The 10,363-nt window shown below is 42.7% G+C and overlaps 2 protein-coding genes and 2 non-coding genes across 5 annotated transcripts in view; 1 reads left to right on the top strand and 3 right to left on the bottom strand.

Moving 5' to 3' along the window:
- Nucleotides 1–1,786: 1,786 nt before the first annotated feature.
- EEF1B2 (eukaryotic translation elongation factor 1 beta 2) lies at nucleotides 1,787–4,612 on the bottom strand. The gene is made up of 6 exons (XM_049887951.1): nucleotides 4,439–4,612; nucleotides 3,811–3,933; nucleotides 3,054–3,180; nucleotides 2,691–2,757; nucleotides 2,181–2,306; nucleotides 1,787–1,986 (listed from the first exon to the last, which is right to left on the bottom strand). Exons 1-6 carry the CDS (start codon nucleotides 4,516–4,518, stop codon nucleotides 1,832–1,834), a joined length of 678 nt encoding a protein of 225 aa, XP_049743908.1. The 5' UTR covers nucleotides 4,519–4,612; the 3' UTR covers nucleotides 1,787–1,831.
- Nucleotides 2,412–2,544, bottom strand: LOC126078643 (small nucleolar RNA SNORA41). The gene has a single exon (XR_007518123.1). It is a non-coding gene; the product is annotated as a small nucleolar RNA SNORA41 (small nucleolar RNA).
- Nucleotides 2,840–2,917, bottom strand: LOC126078642 (small nucleolar RNA SNORD51). Its single transcript, XR_007518122.1, has one exon. It is a non-coding gene; the product is annotated as a small nucleolar RNA SNORD51 (small nucleolar RNA).
- Nucleotides 4,613–4,967: 355 nt separating the features above from the next.
- NDUFS1 (NADH:ubiquinone oxidoreductase core subunit S1) overlaps nucleotides 4,968–10,363 on the top strand; it is a 37,987-nt gene continuing 32,591 nt past the window's right edge. Inside the window, exons 1-2 of one of the 2 annotated variants that reach the window (XM_049887949.1) lie at nucleotides 4,968–5,182; nucleotides 5,450–5,651. The gene's annotated coding sequence lies outside the window, so the exon portion shown is untranslated. The remainder of the gene's footprint in view (nucleotides 5,183–5,449; nucleotides 5,652–10,363) is intronic. The other variant, XM_049887950.1, reaches the window with a different exon arrangement.

The raw sequence follows: 10,363 nt of genomic DNA, 5'->3' as shown, positions 1-10,363 counted from the left end.
AGATTCTATCTTCTCACAGCGGTTTGTACAATGTGGGAATTTTCTATTTCCCTGTCCCCAGGTTCTCTGATTCTTGAGGAGTGCTGCCCTCCACTGGCTCTCATAATAGTGACAACATGAAAATTTCATTATGGCAATTTTAGGATGGATCTCTTGTACTAAATATTGCTTAGTGAAAATGGTTTTACTTAAGTCCATACATACACGTCTGATTAAATGTTCTTTACAACTTAAACAAATTCCTGCACTTAAGGCAGCCACAATAGTGTAAAAGAAAATCAGATTGAGAGGTAAGAAACGGCATGAAAATGACCTAAAACAAATCATTTACTCTTTGGCTCGTATCTACAAAATAAGGTGGTACAGTGGTCAAACAGCTCAGCTGCTAACCAGATCGGCATGAACTCACCAGCTGCTCTTTGGAAACCTTATGTGGCAGCAGGTTTGGGTCTCCCCTCCGCAACTTGGTTAGAAACTTTAAGATCGCCAAAGGAAAAAAAAAATTTTATATATACCCCAGATTAACTGTTAAAAGATAGTTGTTCCCAATTACTGACTTATCATTTGACTAAACAAAGCTTTATCCCAGAACATTTACCTGCAGGACTACCTCAGTATTGAAGTTCCCTCAAAAATAGGTTCAACCAGTTTTAAATCCAGTATCTCACATCTTGTCCCCATCTCCACCCACATAAATCACTGCCTGGAAACCAATTATAAATAATTTCCTTCCAGCACATAATGCTACTCCCAATTGCATTCCCAACCTGGGCATTAAAACATGTTCTCCCTTCACAGTGATAAGGTATTTTTAACTTGCCACATCTGCATTGCAGACAAATGCCTGTAATTTATGACAAATTCTGGGAAGCTTTCCAACTTTACTTCCTTCCTCTGGATCAGGTGTCCTCCTGTTACATTATGTCCAATCTCACAGCATTTAATAACATCAAGTGGGATTTGTCAATTATGGAACTTTTCAATGAACTAATCCCACCTTGAAGATGCTAGATTACAAATTACATCTAGAAACAACATACAGGCCTAGTCCTGGCTCGTTTAATTCCCTCACCTCAGTTCCAAACAGGCAACTATTGTACCAATTGACATTATTACGTACCCAGTACTCCTTATTTGTGTGCTGTGTGTACATAGGAAACCCTGGCGGTATAGTGATTAAGTGCTACGGCTGCTAACCAAGAGGTCAGCTGTTCAAACCTGCCAGGTGCTCCTTGGAAACTCTATGATGCAGTTCTACTCTGTCCTGTAGGGTCACTATGAGTTGGCATCAACTCAATGGCAGGGGGTTTTGGTGTGTACACAGGAGCCCTGATACACAGGTAAGAGCTCGGTTGCTAATCAAAAATGTTGGCAGTTGAAATCCATCAGCTGCTCCTTGGGTTTTCTATGGGGGCAGTTCTATTGTCCTATAAGGTTGCTGAGTCGGAATCAGCTTGAAGCCAATGGGTTTTTTAATGGGTGTTAACACTGCGGTAAAACCAGTATCATGCATTTGTGGGCATCACTAATGGGTGCATCTTCATGCAAAAATGTACTAAAATTGCTATTAATGTACTAAATGCACTATTAATTTCTTTATAAAATCTATTAAACAGCCACCTATAGTCATAGTATTTTTAATAGTTTTTAACAGTTTCCTCTTCTTTTTGGCTAAATGTCTGGAACAATGCTTAGCCAAATTTATATCATTTCTGAATTTCCCTCAAAAAAAAAAAGGAAAATACTCTACCCTCCTACTTAACAGACTCAAGACCCAAGCGGTTGCTTGTCTTTCAAGCTTTTATTTAAGTGCAAGGACCCAAGATGGATTTTAGATCTTGTTGAAAGCGGCCACGTCCATGGACTGCACATACTCTTCAAAAGCAGTTATCCGTTCCTCCAGCATATCTGTGCCAACTTTATCGTCTTCAACTACACACTGTATCTGAAGTTTTTTAATTCCGTATCCCACTGGAACTAGCTTAGCTAAAAAGAGAATTAAAACAAGAAAAATTAGTTAGACAAGTCAGTCAGGCACAAAAAGGGCAAATATTGTTACATCCCCACTTTCATCGTTACATGTATTTCACCACAGAAAAACTAGTTAGAAAAATCACTGATTGGCATGGGTTCAAACTGTACGCAAATTCCAGATGCCCAAAAGCAAAGAGTAAACTCACAAGAGCCCCAGACCAAGCCGTCTGCTTGGATGCTTCTAACGCACTCCTCCAATTTTGCCATATCTGTCTCATCATCCCAAGGTTTCACATCCAGTAAGATGGAAGACTTGGCGACAAGCGCAGGTTCTAAAAAGGTACAAAAAACAGCATTAATCAAATGATCATATTTTTTCACTCTAGTGCAACACATAACATCAATGTTTTGAAATGGACCATCTCCATAGCCAAACATCTTGTCTGTCACACATATGCCCACTTTCTGTTTTGCTAAGAAAGAGGTGTTTAATCACGTAACAGTTTCTTTCCCACAGAGGAATGCCGCAACTGCTACCATGAAGACAGTTGCAGACCAGTAGCTGTGGAAGTTTTAGAAGAAAGGAAGATTTTTAAGTACTGATCTATTCAACAAATGTAGAGAAAATTACTTTCGAGTCAAGCTTAGAAAAATTCCTCATATCATTATCATGAAGTTAATAAAGTATGGTAAACACGAATTATAAAATGACCTACTTTTGGCTTTCTTTGACTCATACTGTGCAAGGCGTTCTTCTCTTAGCCTCTTTGCTTCTTCACTTTCCTGTAAAGAAAAATGTAGTATTTCACAAAACTAATTAGTTGTTTGCAGATTTAAAGCTAGTGGGTCATCACAAGAAACAGACCAGCTTTATCAGAAAAAAGCAAATCCATCACGAGCTCAGCCGAAAGATGGTGATTGATTTGATTCATCACATAAGCAGTAAGAATTTTTCAAAGGCAGGTAAGCAGTATAGCTAGAGTTCGAATCAAGGCGATCTGGCTACAAATACAAAGCCAGTGTTTAAACACTATGACGTACTGCCTATCAATTTATGGACTTATATAAACATGCTGTACCTCCTCATCATCAGATCCAAAGAGATCAATGTCATCATCGTCTTTACTGTCTGTAGCTCCACTTCCCGTAGTGTCTTCCACATTAGCAGGGCCATACTTGCCCAAAGCTTTCTTCACTCCTGGCAGGCTTAATAAAAAATTCAAATTCAACCACCATTAGGATGGAATAATGTCCTTCTCCAAACACATGAGAACTTGTTTTCACTTTTCATCAACAGACCCCTTTTTACTAAAATTTACCCTTTAACACACTCCCAGGTAAATACTTTTATAGGTTCAAGTCCTCACCCAACAAACATTATTAGTACCATGTGAGACATTAATCAATACTCACTATGATTTACTCTTTCAGTATGAACATCTCTGTTTGAGATTTCATTAAGTATGCTCATTTCCATTCTTAGTGAACTGGACTCCACTTCCCCAAACTTCCACCCTTGTTTGCAGTTTCAGAAGAATGGCCAAGGACTGAATGAATGAGCCACCCTCTCACCCCAGAGGTGGCCCCCCTAGGTCAGGGTCGAGGCACCTTGGCAGGGCAGTGTGGGGAAAAGTTGAACTGCTGTTGTCCATGTTCTACCTGTTCTGTGAAAAAATGGAGGACTTCAGTCTCTTGGCCTTCTAAAGTCACAAATAAATTTAAGCTTACAATATCCCAACAAAACTAAAGTAGCCTGGGTCCAATTTTCTCATGCGAAAACCCTGATTTTAAGTTTAGAAAGCATTCTATTCTTGAAAAACACAAAGAAAATTTTACCTGGCCTTTTCCTTTTCATAAGACTTGATGTGATTATACCAACGTAGAGCATGATACAAGTCGGCAGGTGGTGGGCTGGAGACTGCTTCAAAAACTGCCACATCTGCTTGTGATGGCACGTATCTGCCAATGACACAAATTACACACGTCACATACACCAACAGATAACTGACCAAAGTTACATCCAAACTAATTAGTGGGAGCTCGCCCATTTCTTACCTAGCTACCTAAGCTACTAAGATTTTACTTTTTAATAAGCTCCTTAAAAGCAAAAACCATTTGTTTGGGTCATCGTGCCATCCTCAGCAACGTCTGTTACTTAGAGAGAGCTCAAGGACCGCAATTTCTAATGACAGCTCCAACTACAATCTTTGATTAAACGTGCAAAAACGCGAAAAAATTCGATTGAGTCCAGCAAGCGAAAAAAAAACCAATAAAGCTAGGTTTTACATTCCCTTTCCCGCGAGCCCTTCCCCCCAGGCCGGCCTCGCAGGCACAGCGGACTCGGGAGACGGAAACCGGCGCTTCCCGCCGAGCCTCCTTCCCCCGTGGCAGGAGCCACGTGGCCCCGTCCGGACCCAAACCGGCGCACGCTCCCTCGCCGCCCAGTTTCGGCCCGTTTGCTCACCCCTCGATGTAGCTCTTGTCAGCCAGGTAATCGTTGAGCACCTGGAGGCCGGCGGGGGTTTTCAGGTCTCCGAAGCCCATGATGTCGGCTGTATCGGGAGCTGGGCAGCAGCAGAGGCAAAGTGGAGCGCAAGCGGCCAACACCGAGCGCTAAGAGAAGGTGAAAAAAAGGCCGCGAAAGGCCGGAAAACTCCTTATATAGAGACGGAGGCGTCTCCCTTCGCCTCACCCGGCCGAAGGTTAAAGGTCAAAGTGCGTTACCGCCCTCATTCCTCAACGTAAAAATTGGGCTCGGAATTAAATGGCTAACATATTATCCGCGTTTTTTTTTTTCTGTTTGGAAATAAATTAATAAAACCATCATTTCTTAAATTTGTACCTCTACGGCTCCCGAAGACGATGGGACCCACCCCTTAAGACGCCGGAGATTACCGAACACTCTTGGACTCGGGAAGTCCCGGCCGCTTCCGGCGGAACTGCGGATTCAAGCCGTCCTCCCAACCCTCGCCGCCTCCCCGCCAATCCACTATCCTCCCGCCCCGCGTCGGGTTGACGGAAATTGCCGAGCTCGACCTCAACGGGAATTTGTCGAATCTGGGGCTTTTAGTCCCTTCCGACTTTCCGTTACCAAGCCCAGCAAACGAAGTTAGCCGAGGGCGCCATATTGAATAAGTGACCCGGCCTCTAAGGGGGTCGGTGTAATCCAGACGTTCAGCGGAGCAGCCTCGGCGGTTCCCGCGAGAAGGTGAGACAGCGTTTGTGTGGGAAGGCTGAAATGCCTTGGCCACCAGTTTGTTTCCCGGCGGGGCTGTTTCTTTCGGCCCGGGTGGTCAGTTCTCTTGTCCTTGACTGGGTGCCGCGTCCCGCCTCACTGCCTCGGAAACTCCTGAGGGCGGGCAGGTGGGGGCTCTTAGGCACGGTTTCTGATCTGAGAGAGCAGAAAGGAGGAGGAGGATTAAGAGGCCCTAGGGAGCGCTGACCTGAATGCTTGTGGGTGACCTTTCATCTGCAGGGAAAATGCAGGACAGTCCCGTCTCAGGGGAGGAGGCCGTTTTCATCGGGAGAGGACAACCGTGTCAAGTGACCTAGACCGAAAGCAGGAACGTTTCCCTCCACCAAAATACCCCTGTACCAGAACATCGTTCTTTGACCGCCATTGCCTTAGCAACCACCCACGCCTCTGATTGTTTTGTTTTGTCCATTGATTGCATTGGGTAATACTGTTTATTCCTTTCACTGATGGGGAAACTGAGGAAGGGGAAATTTAAAGTTAGTTCAGGGTCACTTCACAAGTAACAAAGCTACCTTATTTGCGAGTTCTTGAGTTCTACTTATACACTGCTGGTGGGAGTGTAAAATGGTACAACCACTTTGGAAATCAATTTGGCGCTTCCTTAAAAAGCTGGAAATAGAACTACCATATGATCCAGCAATCCCAATTCTTGGAATATATCCTAGAAAAATAAGAGGCTTTACACAAACAAATGTGCACACCCGTGTTCATTGCACCACTGCTTACAATAGCAAAAAGATGGAAGCAACCACAGTGCCCATCAATGGATGAATGGATAGATAAATTCCGGTATATTCACAGAATGGAATACTATGCACTGATAAAGAACAATGATGAATCTGTGAAACATTTCATAACATGGAGGAATCTGGAAGGCGTTATGCTGATTGAAATGAGTCAGTTGCAAAAGGACAAATATGGTATGAAACCACTATTATAAAAACTCAAAAAATAGTTTGAACAGAGAAGAAACTATTCTTTAATAGTTATGAGAGTGCCATATATGCCATATATGGTTATGGAGGGAGGGAGGGAGGGAGAGGGGTATTCGCTAATTAGTAGACAAGAACCATTTTAGGTGAAGGGAAAGACAATACAGGCAAGGTCAGCACAATTGGACTAAACCAAAAGCAAAGAAGTTTCCTGAATAAACCAAACACTTCCAAGTCCAGAGTAGCAGGGGCGGGGGTTTGGGGACCATGGTTTTAGGGGACACCTAGGTCAGTTGGCATAATCTATTATGAAAACATTCTGCATCCCACTTTGGAGAGTGGAGTCTGGAGTCTTAAACACTAGTAAGTGGCCGTCTAAGATGCATCAATTGGCATCAGCCCACCTGGATCAAAGGAGAATGAAGAACACCAAAGACACAAGGTAATTATGAGCCCAAGAGACAGAAAGAGCCACATAAACCAGAGACTACATCAGCCTGAGACCAGGCGACCTAGATGGTGCCCGGCTACAACTGATAACTGCCCTGACGGAGAACACAGCAGAACCCCTGAGGGAGCAGGAGAGCAGTAGGATGCAGACCTCAGATTCTCATAAAAAGACTAAACTTAATGGTCTGACTGAGACTGGAAGGACCCCGGAGGTCATGGTCCCCAGACCTCCTGTTAGCCCAAGACAGGAACCATTTTCAAAGCCAACTAACTCTTCAGACAGAGATTGGACTGGACTATCGGATAGAAAATGATACTGGTGAGGAGTGAGCTTTTTGGATCAAGTAGACACATGAGACTATGTTGGCAGCTCCTGTCTGGAGGGGAAATGAGAGGGCAGAGGGGGTGAGAGGTTGGCCAAATGGACACGAAAATAGGAAGTGGAAAGAAGGAGCGGGCTGTCTCGTTAGGGGGAGAGAAATTAGGAGTATATAGCAAGGTGTATATAAATTTCTGTATGAGAGACTGGCTTGATTTTTAAACTTTCACTTAAAGCATGATAAAAAAAATTTTAAGTTTTTGCGTTCTAATACGTGTACTGTAAGATCATGGGTAAGACACAACTGTTCAGAAACAATTTGAGGGCATAGAAAATGCCCATGGGAACTGTTGTTGGTGAATGAACATCAAGTTCGTTGTCTGCAGAGTATTCTTTTTTTCCCACTGTGTTGTGCGGGAATTGTATTAACCTGCCAGCGCACCTTTACTTCTCCAGGAAAATAGTCCCTAAATTACGAGCAGAGATTGGAGACAATTCATTCAGCAACATCTACTATAAGCCAGAAAGGAGTCCATGAAGAAAAGTAAAATGAGGTGATATGACTGGGGAGTAGTCAGGAAATTTTAGATAAGCTGGTCAAGGAAAGTCTCCCTGAGGAATGATTTTTAAGCCAAGACTTGAGGAACGAAGGCCCGGAAAGATCTGAGTTCTCCCTGATTTCAGTCAGAGGCCACAGGTAATGTGAAGAGGGGAGGGGCTGTAGGGCCAGTGTGGAAGTCTGGATACCTGTTTTAGAAGTTCCTGGCAAGTGATAGTCCAGGCGAGGAGTGGGGGGAGCGCGGGAAATGGTGGCTTGCAGTGGGGTGGTAGTGTGGAGGAAGAGAAGTGGATGTATGCAAGATACACTGTGGAGAACGTGAAATAGTATAATATCTACCCAAACTGAAAAATAATTCAGTCTAATTTTAGAAATGGTTGGTCCAGTAACGTTTTTCATGTAAGAGAAATGATTATTTCTCTGCCTGCATGATATGTTTGTGTAAAGCAGATGTTGGGGTTTTGTAAATCTCTACAAATGTTGGAGCTATGCAGTGTTCGATTTAATGCAGGCAGCCCAGTTCTGGTTAATTTCCTAGCTATTGTCAATTGTTGTATGAAATTATGAATGTTGGTTTTGAATCTGTCAGTACTCTTAATTCAGCAAATATTGAGGTGATAAGTATTTTCAGGTTTACTTTTATATTTGTCGCAAGTAGTTTTTAATAGGATTGGTGCTACCCATTCTGGAACGTGGTAATAAGACTATTTGGTGATTATTTTTCCAAAGGCACTGTTAAGTCTTCAGAAAAGGGAAATAACCAAAGTGCACCATTTGTTGTCCTCAAAGGGCTACGGTTCAGCAGGCACTGAAATTGATTACTAACCTATGGTTTAGTGAATAGAATAATAATAAAGGTATATACACAGTGTAGGTTGGCAGTAAAGAGAAGGGGAGTACATACAAAGGAAGAACACTTTCAAACTGATCTTTGATGACCCGGCCAAAAAACCCAACCCATTGCCGTCGAGTCGATTCCGACTCATAGAGACTCTATGAGACAGAGTAGAGTCACCGCAGGGGCCTTCCAAGAATTCGAACTGCCGACCTTTTGGTTAGCAGTTGAGCTCTTAACCGCTACAGCTCCAGGGCTCCCTCCGATGACCAAACCACCAAACCAAACCCACTGCTGTTGAGTTGATTCCAACTCATAGCGACCCTATAGGACAGAGTAGAACTGCCCGGTAGAGGAGCACCTGGCAGATTCGAACTGCCGACCGCTTGGTTAGCAGCCATGGCACTTAATCACTATGCCACCAGGGTTTCCCTTCAATGACCAGTACTGCCTAAATTGAATTTAGCTTTAACTGACATTTATTGAGCTCTTGTCATAACACACATGGAGTCCTGGTGGCGTAGTAGTTAAGAGCTCAGCTGCTAACCGAAAGGTCAGCAGTTCGAATCCAGCAGCCACTCCTTGGAAACGCTATGGGGCAGTTCTATTCTGTCCTGTAGGATCGCTATGAGTCAGAATTGACTTGGCAGCAATGGGTTTGGTTTTGGTTGTAATAATATGTATGCCTGGAAAGTATTGTTTTAGTCCTGCTTTATAGATAAAGAAGCAGAAACCCTGGTTTGCCAAAAATCATGTACTAGTACATGACATGCTCGATGTCTGTAAACTTAATATTGCACATTTTGAATTAATGAAATTTATGAAGTCTGAATTAATGAAATTTCGTGTTTTATATCATCTATTTTATGGTAGAAATGCAAAGCTTTTTGTTTAAAACTTACATACAGCTTTTTTTTCCCTTTCCTTTGGAAGTATCTTATGTTGGTACATTTTAGTCATCACATAATTTGCATTTTAAATACCTTTTAAAAAGTTCCAACTGAAAAATTACGGTTTTAGATGCTTAGCCCATATGGTTGAGTGGACAAAAACCTTACAAGTTCAGGTCCAAGTTGAGATAACTTCTCTTTTAATGTATCTATTCATCGTGTTCTTTGTTTAATCCACTCTCATTTATTTCAGTAATTCAGCAAACCTTTTAGAGCAGAGTTTCCCTGCTTCAACTCTATTGAGAGATTGTTCTGGATGATTCTTTATTGTGGGGGACTGTCCTGTGCATTGTAGGATGTTTGGCAGCATCCTGGTTTCTATCCACCAGATGTCAGTAGCTTCCCCCTCAGCTCTGACAACCAACAATGTCTCCAGACATTGCTAGATGTTTCTCAGGGACACAGTTATCCCTGGTTGAGAACCACTGTTTTAGAGCTTACTGTGTGTCAGGCTTGAGGATAGGTACTAAAGATAGAAGGATTCAAGGAGTCCACAATACAGTGAGGGTAGAAATAGCATAAACAGATCATTTCAAATCTGTAAGATAAATCTACTACTTAGGTTGTACTACCCAGAATGGTTCTCAAGAAGCCTCAAAGGCTTGGGCTTGTGAGCTGTCTCAGAACGTCTAAGGAGCATTTAGTACATACAACGTAGAATGATAGAAGGCAGAAAGGTAGGTTTCATTTTACATAAAATGATAAACTCACTACTCTTCTTGCAGTTTATTTTACTATATGTTGTTGTTTACCGTAGAGTTGATTCCAACTCACGGTGATCCAAGTGTGCAGAGCAGAACTCCATAGGGTTTTCAAGGCCGTGACCTTTTAGAAGCAGATCTCCAGGCCTGTCTTCCGATGCCTATTTATATGGGTTTGAAATGCCAACTTTTTGGTTAGTAGTCCAGCTCTTAACCATTTACACCACCCAGGGACTATTTTACTATATTAAAAAAAAAAAAAAACAAACCCAGTGCCGTCGAGTTGATTCCGACTCATAGTGACCCTACAGGACAGAGTAGAACTGCCCCATAGAGTTTCCAAGGAGCACCTGGCGGATTCGAACTGCCAACCCTTTGGTTAGCAGC

Source organism: Elephas maximus, chromosome 6 (genome assembly GCF_024166365.1).
Source record: "Elephas maximus indicus isolate mEleMax1 chromosome 6, mEleMax1 primary haplotype, whole genome shotgun sequence".
NCBI lineage: Eukaryota > Metazoa > Chordata > Mammalia > Proboscidea > Elephantidae > Elephas > Elephas maximus.
This window is presented reverse-complemented; position numbering and strand designations above follow the sequence as displayed.

Excerpts from the sequence above, each read along its gene's own strand:
- EEF1B2 (XM_049887951.1), bottom strand. The coding sequence starts at position 4,518 with ATGGGCTTCGGAGACCTGAAAACCCCCGCCGGCCTCCAGGTGCTCAAC. Across the intron at positions 3,181-3,810 it reads TATGAAAAGGAAAAGGCCAG|CCTGCCAGGAGTGAAGAAAG; the intron begins GTAAAATTTTCT and ends TTTTTTATTAAG. Across the intron at positions 2,307-2,690 it reads TGAGTCAAAGAAAGCCAAAA|AACCTGCGCTTGTCGCCAAG; the intron begins GTAGGTCATTTT and ends GTACCTTTTTAG.